Source organism: Styela clava, chromosome 14, assembly GCF_964204865.1.
Source record: "Styela clava chromosome 14, kaStyClav1.hap1.2, whole genome shotgun sequence".
Lineage (NCBI taxonomy): Eukaryota > Metazoa > Chordata > Ascidiacea > Stolidobranchia > Styelidae > Styela > Styela clava.
This window is the reverse complement of record NC_135263.1, coordinates 7,331,183-7,354,948: the sequence shown is the minus strand read 5'-3', so window position 1 is coordinate 7,354,948 and position 23,766 is coordinate 7,331,183. Positions and strand designations below refer to the sequence as shown.

At 35.3% G+C, this 23,766-nt stretch overlaps 1 protein-coding gene across 3 annotated transcripts in view; it reads right to left on the bottom strand.

Moving 5' to 3' along the window:
- Positions 1-22,597, bottom strand: part of LOC120340348 (gonadotropin-releasing hormone receptor-like) — a 31,005-nt gene extending 8,408 nt beyond the window's left edge. For all 3 annotated transcript variants that reach the window (XM_039408586.2, XM_039408587.2, XM_039408588.2), the window contains exons 1-4: positions 22,182-22,597; positions 18,354-18,546; positions 2,733-2,839; positions 1,164-1,292 (exon numbers count right to left, since the gene is read on the bottom strand). In XM_039408586.2, coding sequence (XP_039264520.2) covers positions 1,164-1,292; positions 2,733-2,839; positions 18,354-18,546; positions 22,182-22,334 — 582 coding nt within the window. In that variant the 5' untranslated portion in view covers positions 22,335-22,597. The remainder of the gene's footprint in view (positions 1-1,163; positions 1,293-2,732; positions 2,840-18,353; positions 18,547-22,181) is intronic.
- Between the last annotated feature and the right edge of the window lie 1,169 nt (positions 22,598-23,766).

Here is a 23,766-nt window from a genome sequence, read left to right as displayed (position 1 = left end):
CATTTTCGTAGAAGTCAACATGTACTTTGAAATATATATAGCTAATTATTACTATTAGTAATGCCAATATTTCTTACATTATGACGTAACACATAATGATGACAACACTTTTCAATACCCAGTTCATTATCAAAAATGGCGGAATATCCCCATAAAACCATAAAGAAGTCATCATATGAACATCAAATTCGACAGTAAATTCAAGTACTTATAAAGTGTGATATGAGGCCTCAAAAAATATTAGCAAATAGCAAGTATAAATGGTAAAATGTAATAATATTGAACTCAAATTGATAATGAAATTTCCTAAATTCTAAAAAGAGCATAACTTTTGTACAAGACGTCCTAGATTTCTGAAACTTTTGGGTACAATCATACACAAACAGAAGTTCAAGCGCAATCAATATTGAATACATTTTCTTCATTTTTGTGGAAGTCAACATGTACTTTGAAATATATATAGCTAATTATTACTAATAGTAATGCCAATATTTTCTTACATTATGACGTAACACATAATGATGACAACACTTTTCAATACCCAGTTCATTATCAAAAATAGCGGAATATCCCCATAAAACCATACGGAAGTCATCATATGAAACTCGTCGTCATATCAAATTCGACAGTTAATTCAAGTACTTATAAAGTGTGATATAAGGCCTCAAAAAATATTAGCAAGTATAAATGGTAAAATGTAATGATAATGAACTCAAATTAATAATGAAATTTCCTAAATTCTCCATATTTGTTTGTTGGGACAAATCCCTTTCATAAGCTCAAACCCAAATTCACAACTAGTATCCCACAAGTGATGCGATGTGGATGTGCGAGTTTGCCGAGCCGGAACTACTATGAGATAAGTAAGTATAAGTATAATAACAAAACGAGATCGGTTCGTAGTATTGGTACTTAACAAGATGACGGACGCGGCATCGGTTTTGGTTATCGGAGTGACGAACAATTTAAATTCAAATTATGAGGGATATTTATATCTTACTTATATTCGCAGCTATAGTATTTCAAGATGTTCCACTCCGCAACCGTTTCTCATTACCTGTGAACTATGCAAAACTTGAATAAAAATCGTATGAATATGACATGGGGAATTCTTATGGAAAATACATTTCGAATTGATTTTACCGAGTAAATATTGTACATACCGTCGGTATTGCGCTCAGTATGCTGAGAATCCAAGCTCCTCCGACTAAATATTTTGTTCGTCTTCGTTGTTTAGTAGCTGAGTTTGCCATTGGTAATAATATACTGCAACATCTGTCCAAGGCCGTAACCTATGAAACGAGAGAAAGACTAATTTAAAGAAATTAAAACACATCAGAAGTTTAGGCTATATATATTGCAGGCGTACTTGGTTTCAACAGATTTGGTTAACATTACAAATTTTCAACCGCTCGACCACAGCACGTCGAAGTTTAACTATCCGTGACGATTTTACCAACTTGATATTTTCACTAGCCAATACAAAAAGTTATTGTTGTCATAGAAAATATCAAGTCAGATCTCGCTGATACGCATCACGCATAAGAATACGAATGCTAAAATAAAGATTTGGACTGGAAAGTCATACATATAAGTCGGTATGGGCTTTAGTGTAGAAGCCTGCAGGAATTTATACTCGAAATCATGTATTTGCCACCCTTATTCAACGTCTTTAGAACATACCCTAATAACTATACTAGTAATTTCTAGTTCTAGGCATTTGCTATAGGGATATATAAGGCTTCAAAGCTTTAAACGCAACGCCTAATTTTGCATCAAGACTTTGTGATTCACAACCGAGAGTGATTCTCTTGACATACTGCCAAATTTGTAAATAACTACGGTAAAAATACGGTGCATATTACGGTAAATGCAGTTTATGTTTTGCTCCAAAATACAAGTAACGATTACTGGAAATAAAAATACTTCGACACCAAAATAAATTAATATTATATATTAGAGACCGAAAAAGGGGTGATGTACAGTTTTTCTCGTGTATTATGGTGGAAGTCGAGATTTTTTATCAACCGGGATAAACTACCCTCTATAAATAAATAAGTGAAATATATTCACTGAAGGTTCTTACAGTAGACGACGCTAGTCGATTATAGATGAATGATATATTTATTACAAGGCATTTCAAACAGTATGAAAACATATTCGGTTTAAAAGATGAAAGAACAAATCGCTAGGGATTGTTGTTACTTTGATTATGTGAGAGAATGTGACAAAAGTGTGACGTCAATGATGACGATCGAAGCCTTGGGTGGGCGTTTTAAATGGTGCACGTAAGTTTTAAAATTGGAATTTAAAGCTACAGTGTGAAATTTCCAGTGATTTTCCGTTACTTATAAAAGCTACTACTTGAGTTGTTGTATGTTACCTATATTCCAAGTTCAAGAGGGATCATTTATCAAAGACTGGACCAGAGCCGAAATTATCTATTCGGTGCTATTCCGTGTAGACCGAACAGTTGAAGTAATCCAATTCATTTCAAGCTTTGATCATCTTTGACTTGACTTTGTCGATTTATTCTTTGAAATTGATGACTTTAAAACATGTCTCGAACTAAATGTTATAATTTATTATAAACTCGAGCGTTTTGGTCCGAAAACTTTTACACGAGTTGATTCAGGCGGTCAATTTCATCCTCTACTAAACTAATTGCTCGAACGCACTACAACCGCTACCACGCTCAATTTAACAGCGGCTGAAAATGCACGCGTACTTACCACGACCATAAATGAACTGATATACATTCCCATCTGAGCAGACATTTGACATATTCGACATAATACATCGCCACCCAACCACTGCATCGTTGAATTCCACATTGCATCTGAAATCGAAAAATAATATGATTTCACAAATATGGACCAAAATTGGTGAATAACGAATTGAAAAATTAGCGGATGATAAGGAGAAACGTATGGTAAATGTACCGTGTGGCTCACCCTTGAAAGGATTTGAAAGATGTCACCATATCACGCATTTTTGCACGTCAGTGATAAGGTCTCTCATCTTACGATCTCTCATCAGAATAAAAATCTCTAATGAATACTCTTTCAATCCAATAACGTAAGCATAATCAATCCAATAAGTGAAACAGCCTAGCGAGTAATCGAATGATATCGAAATTTGGTATTATAAACAATGCAAAAATTGTAACAATACTTCATAGCCTAATATATAGTGCTCGAGGGAAAATATATATCGGTCTATTTCATTCGAAAATGTGTTACATAAATTGTTTAACGTGTACTTAGGTGCTAAAGCATGTTGTGGCAGATTCCTTCGTTTGAAAATGATTCCTCCGGGCAACAAAGGTTTTTATCGATCTTATATTTTATATCATGCAATATCGAAATTCATTTATAGTAGTCGTAACATATGAACTATAGTAAAGGACATTCTGTCCATATGATATGTTGCCCAATAGTGTGATATAATTTGCGTGAATAATCTAAAATTCAGTAAAAATTCACGATATATAAAGTTTTGGAAGGCGTGGTCGACATCATTAAATGGACTGATATTTGAGCCATTCGGTTCACACGTAATCAGATGTTTAAGTCAAGTTACCGGTTTTTATTACAACTAAGGAATTCAAAGCAAATTCAAAATTAAAACTAAAAAACGCTTCACTATTATCACTCTTCCTAGAGTACAAGGATATGTTCCATTAATATAGATAAGCAATCAATATCAGAAAAAAATCATTTCAAGCTAACAAGTTATAAAATATCCTTCCAAAGTGAGATATTTATTAATAAGCCCCACAAAAATATCGAAAATACTTAAACAAACGAGATACAGACGAATCAATGAAAATTTAATAAAATGTAAGTTTAATCGTTCAAAAGTAACTCTAACATGACAAGAAACATCCATTAAGTCACTGTGGGTTACTTCGCTCTGAAATTACACATTTTCCATTTAACATAAGCAAATACGGACATCCCATTTGGAGAGAAAAATGCGATCAAGATCCACGGTGGTACAAAATCTCGTTTACCCTCTAACAATGGGAGTGCTGGTATAAGAATAAGAATAGATATTTGCAAGTTTTGTTGCTAATTTACCCAATTATTTATCCTAAATTCTTTTACGATGTAAAACATTACAAATGACTAGTGTAAAACAGCAAAATAGAACAAGTATCAAACAAATTAATGGGTTGTTTTTGAGGTAAAATTAAATACCGGTAAAAGCATCTTAGTTCAAAATCGTTCCAAATCATCACATTTACGAATAGGAAAATCATACGCCGGCAGACACGATTAAAATTATTTGATCGATCGGGTTATTTCAACAAATGAACTTCAAACTCAATATAATATATAATATTTTTGAACAATACATTTCAACTTGCGTACTCATCTACACATGTTCAATTATACATTAGGTGTATTCTCAGAAGGTGGTGTGACCTTTATAAAAGTGGCCACAAAAGCAGCGAGAAATTTTTATTAGATAATTGAAACGCCACAGTAATCTGTCAGTGATGCCAACCAGAGTGATGTATGTTTACATTTTACAACAAATAAACGCAAAGGTTTATACCCCTCTCATGGATGTTACCGTGACAACTGCGCTAGCATTTCGTTGTACCGCTCTCCTGAAATATACATTTACAAGGTCGTGGTTTCGTAATGGCGGCGGAGGGCTTCCGAGAATAATTTTTGCATGTAAAGAACTACCACATGGTTAATATTTATTAGGCTGCTCTCGTTCTAAAGTCTAAGTCACAATTCAATTTATTTCGACTATGATAAGCTGTTAAGTGAAAATTTGTAAGTTGAGCAGACTTTTTGAGAAGAGTTGGAATTGAATTTGCATTCAACAAACAAGATTATACCGAATCATCAATTTCAGCAACATATCACACTCGCGTCAACATTATTTAAGACATATGTTTCTCAGCCTTTGGGGCCTTTAACTTCAGGAGCATTACTTTTCTGCATTAGTGTGGGGGTTCAATGTTCCGAAAACCAGCTCTTTCTCTCAAGTACTTGGGCTGGCCGTGAGATATAAACAACTGCAACATTTTTTCAAACCAAAGCACCAAGTACCTTCGAGCGTTGCTGGCCTATAGTTCTTGAACTGACTTTTATTTCGCGTTTGCGCTATATTATTTATGCAATTCCCACGAGAATCTTATCGAATCCAATTCATGCAAAGAATGTTGTTTTGATATCCATAACGACTTCAATCGCACATTTAAATATGACAATCTTCATCAAAGTCAGTCAAAGTGACAAGAAAATTGCATTGAGAAAGTCGAATAACTTACATCTCGATCAGATATGAAATGAAGATGCACTCATGCGCATGGGCATGGGTTATCACCGAACCACATTTGGTTTCATTTAAGTTGACAGATATTGCGTACGTGACTGCACTGTCATTACTGAACAATTTGTTCGATAAAAATCGAGAAATAGTGCAAAAACTCATTAGAATGGGGCGTAAAATTCCAAACATAATAATGACTAGGAACATAATGAAATTTGTGGACAAAATCCATAGTCTAAATGCAATCAATGCAAATAAACCATTACTGCTTGAAAATAATTGTCGCTGAAAATCTCCTGGCTACAGTTAAATCACCAATACAAACAATTAGTGGGAGGAGAGAAATACGTACTTTATCAAATTCTAAGCCGGAATAAAGGGAAGGCAAAACTACAGAAACAAATTTTAAAAAAAAGTAACGATTAACGAAAAAATTTTATAAAGATTTTAACAAGGATTCAGCATGAAAGACTGGCGGAAAAAATCAAACGAAAAAATCACAATTTAGTTTTCCTGTGGCCATGCTGTTGCGATAATCTACACAACGAAAAGGATGGGTCAATTGTCTACCCAACAAGAGACAGAAGCGAAATTTATGACGTTTCCATAGCGACATTTCTCCCCAACGGAGCGGAAAACAACAACTTCAAAATTGCCAATATCGAAGTGGACAATACGAAACCAAAAACAACGACAGCAATGGCCATATACACTATCATATTTCAATGAGCCGAAACGTATGACTATCAACAAATATCAGATTTAGTAATACTAGTACTGTGTAACTGACCTAATTTGCCAAAGTGACGCGACACTTACGCAAGGGAGGTAAGGTCACGACAAACTAAAATGTAAATATTATATTTTGTCGTAGTAGAGCATTGCATGACCAATATCAAATTACATCAATTGACAAATGTCCATCAGGTGGTTGTATTTTTGTATTGAATTTATACCCCCAGGCATTTCGTTTAGAAGTTGTACAATTGAGAATCCCTATGTAGTTCGAGATGAATAATTGGTGCATTCTGGTTGTGACTCATGACTTAAAAAGTAAATACATAAGACATGATGTTTCACTAATTTTCATCGCCAAAATGGTTAAAAGGGTTTCACAAAATAATCTATATTACCCAGACAACAAAATTCTAAATTCTTGATAATATCCGTACTGCCAATCAGTTCAAAGTAAGTCGAAATAATTGGTATTCACAGACCTTGAACGTTTCAAACTACACTTTCAAACTTTGCATTTTTGTGGTCAAAATTAATTCAAAAATATTACATGAAATTGCAGAATTCTAGATAACAAAAATTAGCAATCAAATATTCAGTGTTCTAAATTCAACGTTATATAATCCTGCAGACGTATAAACGAAGATACAACAAAGTTTAATCATGACAGTGAACGAGTCACCAAAACTTTTCCAACCAATGCGAATTCGTGCATTCCATTTATCATTGTCTATAATTCATACAAGACATAAAATACATCTCAAAATGGCAATTCTGTCTACTTTATCAGAGGATAATACAAAATTCCATGTCATTCGAACCAATAATAACCCTGTTGTTTCATTCGATGAAATCTGTTGACGTTTTTGAGTTGAAAATTGCAGGTTTCGTGTTTTACCCAAGTTTTCATTGCGTGAGTCAGTTTCTATTTTAAACTGCATCCTAATACCATCGTTGATCTAATCTTATAAACTCACAAACTACCCGATATAATCGTGTAACGAGAATGCCGCGGACGAAAATCAGTCAAACGTAAAAACGCTTAACATAACGCTATACCCACTGTGTCTTCTAAATATATTCAGATTACAGTAACAATATAACAAGTATAGATCAGGAACTGCGTTATTGTGCCCCTATATGACCAAAACTGGAGCCAATCCCAAATGCCAATATTACCACGCAAATATTCAATCCGTGACAACTAGGAGAATTTAAAATATCCTCTTAATTTAGTTTAATTGTGTTCAACGTATCTCGCGGTTGCGTCCACCTAATGGAGCATTACTTCTCCTAAGTACCACGGTAATCTGCGGACATAACAATGTGAGTCGGAAACTGTCGGATAATATTTAATTTTGATAAGTATTTTTCAATTCAGTACAATAAAAATACATACAAAGTATATTAGTATATCAAAAGTATACATTGATCATTTCGATATCCTCGCCGGATAGCTTCTGAAACAGTCACCGAGATACGTCACTCGTTGAAAAAGCCGACTTTTTTTAGATTTCAGTGCCGGTTTGGTTGCCAAAGCAATTCAATCATGTGTGCCATAGGTACACGAAATTTTGAAATTTACAATGTCTAAAAAAAGTTTTCAATCTGTCCTGGGCCTCCCTAACACAAAACCTATGGTGTTTACCGTTTTAATTTTAGTGTTTTATATTGTTGGTTTTCAATCTAGAAATTTTGGGTTGCGGATCATATGCTTTATTTATCTTTAGAATCTCGTGGCCGAAGATTGTATAATAACTCGTTTTTCTCGCAGGAGTCACAGTTCCGTGACAGGACAAATTAAAAACTAATTATCATCGTCCTCGTGGCACAAGAAAATGTTGAGGGAAGTTAGTGATTTGGGGAAAATAAATACCGATGTAAAGGTGTTTGCGGTCTGAATAACACGCCAGGCTATAACGAAAACAATCGACGATTTTAACAAAATGCAATCGCACGTGTCATTAGCGACGTGGAGGGGGTTTCGAATCCCTTGGCTGCGCCACTGATCATGGTAATATAAGTTATTAACCGACTGAGTGGTTATTGGTATGATAAAGCTACAATTGCACATCAGAAATCACTTACGTTCGATGGGCCTAAACATCCATTTTATCACTTTTCGTGGTTGGTAACAACACGTTCCATTATGAACTCCGTGTGGTCAAAAACGAGTAATTGCGCGTTTACTCGTGGGAAGTAGGTATACATGCTTTCTGAAGCGAATTGTGGCAATTTATGATCTTCAAAACCTCAACTATGCCCGAGTAGATTCGGATTGAAGAGTTGAAAACGTTATCTAATTAAGCTTCGATGCTAAACAAAACAAATTTGCGAAAATAAAATAAAAATGCGCGATTGCTCAATTACAATGTTTCTCAATATAAATTACACTCGAAAATTTATAGGAATGGATTCGATTGATCAGTTTATAAAGAACCTTACAACGGGATTTTTGATTTATACTCCGTCGGAAGAATGGGTTATTTGATATGTTTGTGTGGATATTAAATCAAAAATAGAAAGTGACTGAGTACAGATTCGAGGAGACAAGAACAAGAAAACATAATACCCTATGTGACCAGAACAATAACATCAAATAAGTTGCTATCCTAAGAGAACGAAATCATATTTCGCCGAAGACTTTTTCTTTTAAGGTGTGCACCTGAAACTAGTAGTTAATGGAAGATTCGTATTTAGCTCGTGATTAAATATGAATACAGCAAACCTTTTTAATATCATCCAATTTCATTACTTTTTTGGAACATACAGAATTCTTGACGTTTTCAAATGATTTGTTTATTTCAACTTTTGAGCCCCCTAACAAAAAAATTTGCATATCTTGCTTGGGTACAAGGTATTTTCCTGATTTGGCTGAGCTTGCGTCGAGAACAGTGGTTCCCAACTAGGGGCCGCGGACCTTTTGGGGTCCGCGAAGCAATTTCGGAGGGTCCGCGAAAAAAATCTGGTATATAGCTCAAAGGTTTGATAATACAAAAATTAAGCGCTTAAATTTGCAAATACACATTTGTCGCTTCACAACCACTGCTGGGGACATTGATTCTTCACTTTCTGTTTCGATCACGGCTGCCCAATTGTGATGTCACAGAGCTGTGGGCCTGCGATATCACAGAGGGAGTTCAATTGTACCAGATTTTAGTTTATCATGCGGAATTATATCTACTTAAACCTGAAACCTAACCCAAAATCCATCAAAACTGTATCCATAAGAAAAAACTTCCAACTTACCCAATATTTATCACCATTACAGCTGACTAGCGCTGGATTAACCATTAAACAACATAAGCACGTGCTTAGGGCACCAAGCAAAGAGGAAATTTTAGAGCCGAATTTTATATATAGTTTATCGGGTATTTATTTTATATCGGTTTATTAAAATATTACGAGTTCACCAGACGACTCAAACTTCGAAATGTTCGCTTATTTTTCTTCTTCAAGTATCATATTAACCTTCTTTATTAAAAAATAAACACTGAAACTTATTTAATGAACACAAAATGGCCCTATGAGTCTTCCTAGTATTCTCCTTGTTGATGCATTTTCGTTTTAAAAAAATTCTTTTCTCTTCAACAATTGGACCAATGAACTATTTGCACTATGTGACGGTTCCACGATCGCATTTCAACGATCTAGTGGTCAACGAAGTCGGGAGTGTTTTGATAAGATAGACCAGGGTGGTCCAAACCTTGTTTCAACGATCTAGCGGTCAACGAAGTCGGGAGTTTTTTGATAAGATAGACCAGGGTGGTCCAAACCTTGTCATGCTGATACATTCCGTGCGGCCCACAGAACAATTTTAGCGTATATTTGTATCCAATAGCAAAACGTTTTTGAGTTTTTTCAGCTATTTTAACTGAGGTTGGAATCCCGAGATTCAAACCCTTTTTTCTAACGCTTTGTGTGGTTTATTTTAGTAAAAACACTCCTCTGTTTTCAAGCGTGGGCCATGTGACAGGAGTGACGAAACGCAGAGCCGAAGAACTTAACGTCGCGCAATTTATTTTTATTTAGCTAGGTCCCGAAATACCAACTTAGACAGACTTGAGTGTTATTTGACGATGACACTAGGCTTGCTCACGCTGCAAGTTTTTAAATTACTCAAATATAACAATTCGTAATAAAATGAGTGTCACAAGAAAGGTGACATAAGGAAAACACGGCGGAAACGTATTTCCTTGCCCATCGCACAGTGTCTGTTTGATTTCAAGTAATATCTGTCACGAAAGAATATAATTTGAAGCGACATTAAACGCGATATGCGGAAAATACAACGATAATTCTCGGGAACTAATTTCGAAATAACTGGAGGCTTTATATATCTTCTTTAAAAGAACGTCACCCATGCAACATAATAATAGTCTGATTAGAACGGTAAACTTTCGTTGTTTATTAAATTTAAAGTAAGTAAACTCGCGATATTTCGACCACCTTTGGGTTTTCTCCGACTTGCGGCCCGCGAGACCTCCTCAAAAGTTTTTGCGGTCCTTCAACCTAGCAAAGTTGAACCACCCTGAGGTAGACTACTAGGTACCAGTAAAATTTCGAACTACAGTTGTGAATTGTATCCCTTGGCAGTTTGATTCACGTTGAGACTGGAGGCATGAATCTTTATTGTCACACTCCTTCAGGATTAGAGCTCAATCGATATATCGGTCCGATATTGCGTGTTTGCCGATATATCATATCGACAGTAAACGGCCGATATATATTTCGGCTATATACAACAGTTAAAAAACCTATAAAGGTTCGTAAAAGTTGTTTTATTTACTGTTGGTTGTGATTATTTTTAATGGATATATGTACACTTATGTAATTTATTGTTTTTATAATTAAATTACACATAAGGGGGCACCAAAGTCTTCAGTGCTTAGGGCACCAAAGGGGCACAATTCGCCCCTGCAGCTGACATGCCGTGGTTACGGCAGCAAAATTTTGCCCGCCCTTGGTTTCTAATTTGCTGCCGTGGTAACGGCATCTCGTCATGGTTTTGCGGCAGCTTCAGACGCCACAAAATACTTGAAACTGCACATGGTGTTGCTGATGCTGCCTTGCCTGTTCGCACGCTTGTTGGTATAGAAGGGAGTTACAAATAGGCAGTTTATCAGTCCGCTGCTAAATGCTGTTTTACGCCTTTGTATTGAAAGGTAGATAGCGTTAGGTAAGTAGAGCGTAGTCAGGGAGGCACTAAGTTTTAGTTTTTAGCTGTCAAATTTAGTCTTTGACATACAGTAACGGTAGGCCTATATTTTTACGTTTTCATCTCTGTAATATTAATTTCAAGATGGCTTCTAACATAAAAATTGGGATACATACGACAAATCGTATGTAAAGTTAGGGTTTATCGTGATAAACGCAGGTGAAGAGATGTTTTTACTACATACCATACGGCGCATTTATTTCGTTATGGTGATCTTTTATTGTTTTATTTTAAAGCACATGGCCGCGAATCCTTAAAAAAATTGCAACGGGTCCGTTATGGAATTTTTTTTTAAAAGTTTGGGAACCACTGGTCTAGAAGGAGACAACTCACAAGTCTGATATAATCATAAATTGAAAACTTACAAGATTACTCGTTCAAAACGAGAAGAGAAAGTTGCCTTTGCCGAGTGCGTATCATGAAATTTCAAATTCATATAAACGAAAACGGTTAAGTCGTCTAATGGCAAAAGGCAGTGAAATTATAAGATTCTGATCATGATAACATTCAGTGCATCGATGAAGCCCGCTATCGTCTTCCGAAAATTCGAAACAAATACGATCTTGTTATTAAAAAATAAATAAACTTTTCGGTTTTGTTTGTTATTCCAACTTTGAAGTGGTCTTGATAAAATTTGTCATTAAACTCGAGATTTCTCTCGTCTTTCACGCGATACAAATATGACGTTCACTCAGATGTACCATTTTACCAGATGTACCATAACGGTTGAATTTCGTTTGCATATATGGAAGTATAAATAAAAGTTGTTGAAGATCATCGGTAACCTCCGCCACTGAGTTTATGTGAGTCCAATAACTATCATCCATTTGCAATGCCATATAAAGCTTAAAATGAGGGTGGATTACAAGACGAGGCTTAGCATCCTCAGATCAACTTCAATTCCGAAATGGACCAACAGAATGATGAATGTTTGAAGATAATGTTCGTTTGCATCATGGACTCAATATCAAATCTAAACGATTCTGCTCATAATGCAAGATCCATAACTAATCAATGATTACCCAAGTTCAGTCTATCAAATGACTTTTGCTGATAATTTCGTAAGATAATTAAACTTGCCCAGAAGAATGATTCTCAGTGCTAGGTAATCCAGTGAAACCACGGATTCAAAGGCTTCAACCATATTACATGCCAAACAAGCAGGATATGACACGCCCAATTTAAAACATGCGGATGCCGAAAAAGTATAAATTACGATAAACCAACGAACTGAACCTAGCACAGTCCGAGATCAGACAATTTGGAACTGTCAAACTTAAGCAACACCCTTTTTAAATTTTGGTGCTTTACATGTGTTAAAGAGATTCGTAAACTCGTTTTACACTACTAATGCGCGATACATTTAAAATAGAACAGAGATGTACCAAAGTATCAATACAAAATTGAAATTTACTGTAAGATAAAAAAAAAAAAATTTTTTTTTTTTCTACACTTTAGTACAAGTGTAAGATGAAAGTTTAGGAGTACCACACCATTCTGACATCCACATCTCTATTGCCAGGTAAAAATAAAAAATAATATGCCTAACGAAAACGAGCCAGTTTTTTAAAGAGGATGTGATTCGACCGTGAAAAATTTGTAAAATTATTATAGATATTATCGTACCAAGAAACGGCGAACTAGTCGCGTCGATTAAACACATTTATGCAAATTTAATAGCCTACGTCCTAATTCACAAAAAGGCTTCAACGCGTATCGTTAGAGGCCATCTGAAAATGTCGCGTACCCTTTTGGAGAATGACAATTACAAAAATTACCATAAAAATTGTATTAATATTTAAAATCGCAAATACCAAAATAATTTCATAAGCATGACGGACGTGTAATACACGAATTTACCCAAATGTGACGCAAAACATACATTGGTGACGCTTTGAGCGATCTAATTGGAGATATTGAACCCCAGGATGTAAACATCAGTGCACGGTGTTGATTTTATTAATAGAAAGCGGGGGCCAAAAATTTATTCAACATTACTTGTATAATTAAAATCCTTCATATAAAATGCAAAACATTACATCTAATGTTATCGCCAATAAACATGTGATCATCTGAGAATTCCCACGATCAAAAAACATTTTTCACCAAGACTTTTGGGAGTTCATACTGCTGAATTAATTGTCGACGTTTCAATTCCAAACCTACTAAAATGGATTTTTGATAAACTTGGAAGTGTCGGAAGCGGTAAACATGATGTCCAACTGTTGTAATTCCCACCCATTATATAATGGTTTAGTCAGATTTCCATCGGATGGATACATTAAGGGACTCTTCTCGACCGTGATAACCTCAATTCATCAGCCAAAGAGCATAATTATACATTTATATTTAGTGTATTTATCAATAAACAGTCACTAAATTTCGGCGCGCACTCCAGGCTGGATAAAAAATAATAATAAACAAATGTATACACAAAATTTCACGTTGGATATAGCTTGGTGGGATATAGCAGAATGGCATATAACACGAAATTCACATATGACGATGATTGAACATAACAAAGAAACATGACCTTTTTAATTTGGAACTGCACACCTAATAATATATCCCTACATAAAATATTACTTCATCAAACACAAAGAATATTATAATTTAGAATTCTCTAGACAAGTTGCATTAAAAATGCAACACGCTCTCCTCTTTGAAGTTAGCTAACAACAACAAACCAATGACGCAAGCGATATTTGGATTCTCGCGATCGGTGTTGATTGTATTTACTCCATCAAACGCGAGTCAAATTTAATTAAAAACTATGTAATATTTCGAAGAGTGTCAAATAACAAATGTTTATTTTGAGTTACAATAATAGTGCCAGTATCAAGTGTGCGTGGCGAAAGACACATTATAACTTTTGCGTAATCACTTCTGAAATATTACACTATCATTAACAATGAATGATACGCAGGATTCTGCGAAAATTCAACACATTTCAGCAAATTAGGTTGTGAATCACAGAATATCGGATGATAAAAAGTTAAAATGATGGAAAATGTATTCATGTATTATCCCAACGCTCACAAGCTTAAATATTTGTTATAGACTATCTCATCGTATTTTTTTTCCCTTCTCTATGTCGCAAAGTAGGATTGCCCAATGCTTTTTATGTCTCATGTTGTTTCATTCATTCGATGACAAATTTGCTAACTTAAAAAATTGCAAGTTTCTTATTAACGAACTATACTGTCAACATTTCAACAGATTACAATTATTATCACATAAATTTGCTATAGTTCTTCAATGTGACGTCATACGTGTTACTGTTCCCGTAAATAGCAAATTACACTTAATTTACTTCGCTCTGGGCTCGTTGTTACACTACAATTACTTGCCGGTGGTAATAGGATATTGAATAGACGTTCAACACGTCATGGACGGCATTAACTCACTATGGGTGATATGTTTTTGTTTACTACGACTGAATGTAAAACCTTAGCTTACTAAACAGATGAGTAGCTCGATTTTTTAACCATGGTAAAAAATTGTGAAACGGTTTTCGAAGTGGAATGTTTGTTTGCTATTTCCAAATAATTGCTGACGCTTCCAAAATACGCAAAAAATAATAAATCCACATACGCATCCAAAAATCATATCAATTGTTTGTCATAAATTTAAAAAACAGTCAACTAAAAACAACTTATATTGAAGAGAAAAATGTATCGAAATTTCGAAATATTAAATAAGAATGCAGCAAATCTCCTCATTTTGGGGTAGAAATAGACTTGTTCAAACAATAATATTTGGCGTGGTAGTCAGGAACAAAACACAGGGTTAATTAACATGATGGAGAGGATAATTTACCAATTTTACCTTAGTTCGAAAATGTTCACTCTTACACGATGGAATAAAAAAGTTGCTGTAAAGCACGTGCAAAATAAAATTTGAAGTTATAAAACAACCAGCAACGAATCATACTTGTGTACGAATAAGAATTACATTGGTATTTACATGAGTGATACACCCACATTTCACATGCGAGAAATAGCATATAGTTTTCACAAAACTAGGATATTGTAATTGATGGTGATGGATAGCCATTTTTCTGCGAGCTGAATTTATGGAATTTTAATCCAAGATTTTGTGTCCTTTTGTGGCATTAAACTGCACTTCCATGCCGAATTGTGGCCTGTTGTGACGTAATTTCGGTTTTGCATTGATCATAACCGGGACCAACCAACAGTCGATAAACATAGTTTCACGCAATGATTGTTACCAATAACTGTCTTCTTTTCAGAGGAAGAAGGTGTGGTTTGTGTGATGATAAAATCAAAATATAAATTTCTAGGTTGTTTGATGCGTATCACATAAACTTCCATCTGTAATCAGTTTCCTTGAGATTTCCTACCCCTACTCTACCGGGATCACACCGCAACCATAAGTATTATTATATGACGACAAAAACTTGGAAATATCTGTTTAATCAGTCACTTTATTCTGTGTATTTTTAATGCTATGATATATATGTATGCGAACTATTATCCCAGAATTCCCATTTTAGTCGAACTTGCCTCCAGTCTATATATTGAGTACACCGAGTCAAAAGTTTACACCAAGTGGAATTATGTTCAATTGATTAAGCATGTTATAACCTTATATGACTGGATATTGAATTATTCATATTGCCATTGCCAGTTTGACAATGACAATATTCGTGCGCTGAATTCTAAGGAAAACTTGAATCTTCAAATCGGCAATGCAAGTTATGGTCTGCCTAGGCGTAAAAGGCGTTTGGACATATTTAACAACAGGCATGACGTGTATTTCGCATCAATCAGCATTCAACTTGAAGCAAATGAAATAAAAGAGATTTAATCATTGGGTATAATTGCTATTCGTTTCTAACGATTCGTTTCACACTCATGTGAACACTTCACTTTAGCTTCAGCGCTATTTTTGGGCTTTCAGTGCACATTTCTGAATGTCGGTAACAGCAATGAAAAATCATGACATCGGATTCCGAAATTTAAACTAATTTCACCCGAGCTGAATTCAGTGTTATTCTGCAGAGTAACCGTAAAGTTAACCGTAACCGTAAAGTTGATCTGAGCATAAGTATTTAATCCTGTATCTGAACCGACATAAGTCAACATGTAAACCATTTCATATTATTCTAGATTTGCAATGTTATTTTAGTTCAATCCTAAGAATCTATTTTCTCGTATCATGCTAAACCAATGTGACTGATTGTTTCACAAGGGGCGCCGCGGTGATTACGTGACACAGAAGTTAAAAGGCCTCATCACGATGCTGCGACTGGAAAGTGACGCGGTCGGTACTTAATTACAGAGTTGTGGGCAGTTCGTAATGCCAAACACAAAAATTTAATTAGATCTCTTAAAACAGACAAATAAAAAGAAATACTTCTTGGTATTTTGCGTGGCTATCTATATTGTATGAAAATTACAATTTGAATGACGACCCGAAAAATACGTTTTAATATGATCGATTCGGAGCTGTAATATTTCGTATAACAAAGCCTAATAATGAATATATTTTCATTAAAATTCTCCTAAAAAAGGTTAGTCTGAAAAAAATAAGCATCTAAGCAAAATAATGAATTTTGTTTCATTATATCAACGAAAGTCCTCAATGATACTTCCATGACATGGAGCTGCCTAAAATTTTTATGTTAACGTGAGAAGTCATTTTCCTGCCTAGAAAAACGAGACGAAACGAGTATTTTCTTTAAATAATTCAAGAAGTTGTCGTTTTTTAAATTGTACATTGCGATTTTCTCATTGATCATGGTCGGATGTAAAGTACATTAACAGAATATGGCTACTAAATTCTCGAACTGAACTGTAAATCCCCGCAAAAACATCGAAAAAAAAATTGAAAAAAATTACGCCTCAAGAATCAAAACTTTAACTTTTTGGAAGGAATTAGCATTGTTTTGTTTGAGGATCCCAATTCGAACCAATATCCTAAAAAAACATTGAGAGGGAACTTATCTAAAAATTGTTATACGATAAATACGATTTCATTTGAGCATATACTCATAACGACTTGGATACAGCATGTGGCATTTGCGTCAAGACATTTTAAAAATCACAATAATATATCACTGATACATATTTGAAACAACGTTATCTATAATTGGAAAAAAACATCCGCAGTTAAGTATGCTGTAACGTTTTGTGGCACAATGCGAATGTTTTTCACGATAACAGTAATGCTATTTATCCAATTCTCGGCGAATGATGATCATATAATGTTTAAAACAAATAACAACTTCAGCGAAACAGAAAAAAATGAAGCAGTTAATGTCAAGTATGGGATTTGTAATAAACATTGTAAATACATTTAGAACCCCGCAAAAACACATTAGCGATCCCGACAAGTGGTTTATTTTCATAAAGCCTCGGCTAAGTTTCCTACGCGGTTGACGGCCAGGTCACACACAAGTCCTCCGGTGTATTCTCTAGTGGTCAAGTTATTTAAGAACTCGTTTTTATTAACTTAACCGAAGTAAATCGCCTTAAATGGGATATTTAAGCTGTCATTTCGTGGCATGGAAGTAGCCCAAACGTAAAAGTTTTTACCAGGTCCCACTGGAGTGTAGAGGATTAAGCCGCATTCCGGGAGCTTAAAAAAGTTCAGATATGACGAATATTCGGCACGAAAAATACCCGCTGAACCGTCATGGTATAAGTCACGGACTCACTTATTGATAAACTTGGCCATTATTGAAAAATTTGTATAAAGAAATCTAAATCCAACTGTTTCCACCTGATGATATGTTTTTTATTTTGTTGTCTTGGCTTACATTTAGTATGCCACGAAAGATTGAAGGGCAAACGTCCTTTACGCATAGTAGCGAAGGGGGAATCCTTACTTGCATTATCGTCGCCTATCATTGCAAAAAGGCATTGGCGTTCAATTGAAAACATGTATCAAATGTGGTGTATACTAATATTTCAGCGTACAAAGAATACTGCATAATTTTTGCCAAATCAGTTATATTTCCCTTAATTAGAGAATATACACCATAAAACCAACTCTAAATTACAAACTATTACTTCAGATTTATAAGAGAAATTACAAGCAAATACTTGAAAGTAAAATCAGAACCAAGAAAGAAAATCACCTTTCGGCATCACCAAGAACGTGAAGGCAAGATCAGCAACTGCGAAGTGCAACATAATCAAATGTACATGAGATGTTCGCGATTTTCTGCAGACACAGAACAGCACAAAACTGTTGCCAACTGCGCTTATCAGAAACATTATCCATGTCACAATAACACGGGCCAGTTGAGTTTTATCGAAGTAGAGAACACTCTGAAAAAGTAAATCGAGACATTAGTTGTTTTGAATAACAGTTCGCAAATCCTTATGTCTTAGGTGTCTGTTAGTCATATTTTATGGCGCGTTTCCCTCGGTGGCAAAAATTATGGCTAACCAATACGCAGCCTAAGCAATTGATAATGATGCCTATCAATTATAAATAAGTCTTGCATCACACTTTCACAAATTTTAGTGACGTTTCGTCTAAACAAAGTCAGGACTTCAATAATATGTTTTCAAATCTCGAAATCGAAAATTATGACTGAAAATAATTGGGGGTGTACCTTTGTTCGCCGACCCTAATCTTGTTCACCTCATTTCAAATTTAATCCAGATCTCTAACGCCCAAACTCTGCCCGAGACCACTTACAACCCGGACACGTGCAGTTAGATTGAGGCCAAAAATAAGTGTTCGTGACAAATATTCTTTTACACTTTATTCAATTACAACAATGTATAATTGTATAAGTAAATAAAACAATGTCTCAACCACGAAATAGCGGCAAAATATTGCATGAGTTTAAAATAAACTGTTACGTGGCGACGTCGAGGTATTTTAATGTAGATTGTCTCAATGCTTGACGTACAATGGAGGCATTGCGGACTCAACAAGCTCTTGGTGACGTCAAAAAGGGTGAAATAAGGCGGATACGAGACATGGGTCGCAGAAATCTGATTCTTTCGATCTTTCTAGCGAAGACTTCCGAGAATGAGTTTACAACAAAAACATTCGCAGTAAATAGACAAGGAGATCAATCCCCGACTGAAAAGAAAACCGGATGATTGGATTACCGTTTTAGCCACTGAGACGAAACGGTCTCCGTGTCTGGGTTTTGGTATAGTTTGATCTCGTCTACTGCACGAGAAGAAATGGGGAACAGCCAATTTAGAGTACCATTGTCAGAATGATTTCCAAATGCAGGCTGCAAATTTTAGCATCCTGGTGAAGCATAAGAAAATTCGATACAGTCAACAGAAGACAGATGCAGACTACATATTTGCCATAAAGCTACTGGTTTGAATTACTATTTGTATCAAATGTATTAAATCTTTTTGACTAGCAGTAATATTCGGTTTTCTACAACTTCCTACGTGAAGCAATTGAGGGGTAAGTCTAGAAAATAATCAACTGCTCTTATTCACGAATTGGAAAATAGGAGTATTGAAGCGTTAAATTGAGTCCTAACCACACCACAGTCCTGGGGGAATAATTGTAAATGCCATTATGAACGAATTCTCCTTCCTCGCCATTTTAGATGCAAGTTTATATACAAAACAAACCATCAACATTTTGTTTTAATTTCGACTTCCTTCGGTCGAAAATTTCATTACTAATCCAATTTCTCGCTATCCAACTTCTCATTGGCGATCACATCAATGAAATTTCTTGCATACTAAACTGCTATCCATGGCATGGATATGCAAATGTGGGTTCTACAGAAGTATGTGTACCAATATAGAGGTAACTAATTTTGTTTGCCTACTTTACATCAAGTTGTGTGAAGGGGGAGAGCCTATGGACAGGGGGTTATTCACTTGGCTAACACAAACAGTCCCCGAACTCGTAATTGAAATAAAATGAGGAAAATTGGCCTAACCCTAACCTGGTACACACACTACGGGAGTACCCAAATGTGATCTTTGCCTTGTAGTGTCTATGAATCACCACGGAATTGCGAAATACCCTAATATTGACACCAATTTTGAATATGAATTGGTGTGTTTCTCGTTTGCATTTCCACAGAAAGTGGCCACAGCGCTAAACTTTTTTCCCCTTGGTGGTATTGGTATATTTAAAAATGGTATCAATGAATGGCCTGTTTGTTAGCAAGCAAAAGTTTGGCTACGTGAAATTGGTGTCCAAAACGTTAATGAAACTTTTATTTTAATTCTCGATCTCTTTCTTTGTGTGTGTTTTATCGAATATTACACCGAACCCCTGCCAGTAATGCAGGAATATTCAGTGCGCTATTTCATTGAAAAAGGTGCCCAGACTATAATAATAAACAGTCTTTGCTGAACAAACGTTGCGTTGATCATGGGGTGCATAAGGTAAAGTGAAATTCGCGACACTGCTCGTCATTTAATAGCATAAAATTTGGCCCTCAATCTTGATGCCATTAGCGAACTTGACGCTTTTCATTGAAATAGCAACATTATCGCGTTACCTCATTTCGGTGAAATTCGGTCACAAAAAAACGAGCGTTCACAATGGTAATGGTAGTTTTAAACGTATACAATATCATGAAACGTAACGCGGGTAATTCAGTTCGCTATTGCTTATTTACCTGACGGTGATCATTTTCCAACAAGCATGGAAACTTGGTGAACGACGGTGCGATTTTCAGTTAAACCATCATCGATTTCTTTAAATAAACCCGAAACTATATGAAACTTTTGGGTGAAAAAGTTCTTCACTATATTATTTTTCGTGTGCGTTCGATTTCGCAGAAATTCACAATCGACGCCTGAAATATATCACATCCATTCTTGCATGGCATTTAACAAGCATCTTGTTTCTTCGAAACTTCGAACTTTGGTCAATTATTACGACATCACGGACTGCGTTTTGCTTTGTTTGCACATAGAAACAAGATCAACCCAAATGTGCTTAACAATTATTGGTGAAACCGTTCACTTTTATAGTGAAGTTTGTACTGCGCGAGAGGTAAGGGTGGAAATGCATGTGTGCAAACATTGCAATGTACGTCAATGCATTGAAGGTTGAAGGTTATGTCACTAAACAGAATTTGCTCGTTCACTCGAATCGGACCTATTTTCAATGAATAGGAAACAGAATACTTGAAACATACTTGTTTGGTGATTTTTTTCTCTAGTTAAATGCGAGACAATGAAAATACCTGTTCACACAACACCTATAATAAGTAGAAAGAAAATTTTTCATTTGGACATCAAATGAACTGCAATTCATTGAATTCACTGTGCTCATAGTGTTTCTTAAATGCGTTGATAAAATTTACACGTCTAAACACCGCAAGCAATCAACTAGTAGGGTATTCCGATTTCCATAACCACCAATTTATGAATAACAAATGAATTTATGAATAAACCCTCAGTGAACCCCCAATATAAGTGATCTTGCTTTACCGTTCAGGTTCAAAATTGGCTGGAAATAAAATACATTTGCTCAAGTCTTTTAACCACAAAACAAACTTTTTAGTAGGACAATATGGTGCTTATCCTTGGTTGTTGGCATGTTGGAAGTTTTCATATGAATTCTTCGCCAATCGCCGTGCCAATCGCCAATTGCGTGGGAGCCACCACAAGTCCACAATACGTGTATATCATTGGCAATGTTTGAAACAATTGGTACATTCAGCAGTTTTTACAATATCATAACTTCCTGTGAGAGTTTAACACAAAAACAGACTGCAAAATAATATTGCAATTGAAATCACTGAGGTGACAAAGTGGTGACAATTACTCGATGTATCAACAAACTCAATATTCCACTCACACGTAAAATTGAACTAGAGAAAAAGTTTAAATGTATGGCACAAATAATCGCTCTTTTGTTAATTATAGTAAAATAGACCGATCGTGTGGCCTGGTAGAATTGCGACTTAGAGTTGGCTGATATCAGAGAAAGTAAATATCTCCATACGTACCATTACTGCTTTACAGTTTCCTTCCATCATCATTGATATGTTACCGTCGGAGAAATTCGCGGCAAAGGGCAGGTTTTTGTAGTATTCCCATGATGCATTGAAGTAAGGTCCGCCTCTGTCATATGTAAAATTTTTGGTATTATCAGTCGCCATAATACAAAGTTCTTTGGATTCCAACTATTCCTGTTAGTGCTGAGGGTATGAATCCTGTCAAATCAGACGATTGAAGTGTGCGTCGAGTGGTACTTCATGCAGGGTTTACCGTTGAACATTCAAGTAGTTTGCACGTTGGTCTTGTAAATTAGCGTCGTAATATTCTTCAACTATATATATACTATATATATTTACTTTTCACTTTAATATATATATATACTATCTACAGTTAGCAGGAACTATAAATCTGGTAATAGGAAAGAGCAACATCACGTTGATACGCTATTCGTAACAAAAATTACAAGTCGTAGTAATAGCACACAAATCCAAAACAAAAGAAATGGTTTCGATAAAAACAACAGCATTCGCTCGAACATCGCCCCACTTTACGTCAAATAGTTTCATTGTAAGTCAGATCACCTGGTCAAACCACCTCTCATTTCCTATTAATTTTCTTTACTTTCAGCAAGACTAATGATGAGAGAATGGTCAACAATATATGGAGCCTTTAATACTGTGAAATCGGACCAATATCAGATCAATGATAACGTAGACACCAAATCGCATAAGCTCATACATTTTTCATGCCAATAATTATGGATATTTTCTCTAATTTGATCAATTCAAATACTTAATAATATATGGATTGAACAATATCCTACGGTCAAAGTTTTACCAATTTGAAGTACAAATATCCCTGAAAGTCTGATAGCAAGAATAACCTCAATTTAGCTAGCAAATGTATGAATTAAAATACCTACGGTCGAGAATCAAGGCTTAGCCCACACTAACTAAGCTCAGAATTTTGAAATTATCCACCCAAAAACTCACACCAACTTGAAACTATGCTCACCATACTCTCCACGTCGAATTATCTTGAAACTTAATATGTTATACGATGTCTCCGATACTAAGGAATTGATTGCATAGCCAATCGTTATAGCATTTCGTTGTTAAATACAGCTTAACAGCTCAGTACAATCGGCAACAAATCCGTTCCACGACTTGATACATCAAAATTATTCTCGCCCAAACAAATCAACAGCCCTATTATTTCTTGATGCATATTGTTATAGTTAGAGTCAGATACTTAGCACCATGTTTACCCCTTTATGGCCACAAAACAAAGCAATACTCAGTAACTGGGTAGTGTCGTTAATCATTAGCAAAACAGTAATCGCACAAAAAACACTGCGATAAATATCAATTAAGTGAGGCCGATAGGTAAAATCGAAGGTGAAAAGCGGACATAAAAATACGAAAAACAAAGGAGTAATAAAATGGAATTATGTCATAACAAAAATCCTCTATCTATACAATGTTTTAATCACAACCATATGGAATGCGATAACTAAGACCTTTGGTCACTTAATATATCCATATACCCCTCTAAACAAAGCCAAATCAAGCTATACGTGAAATCGAAAAAAGC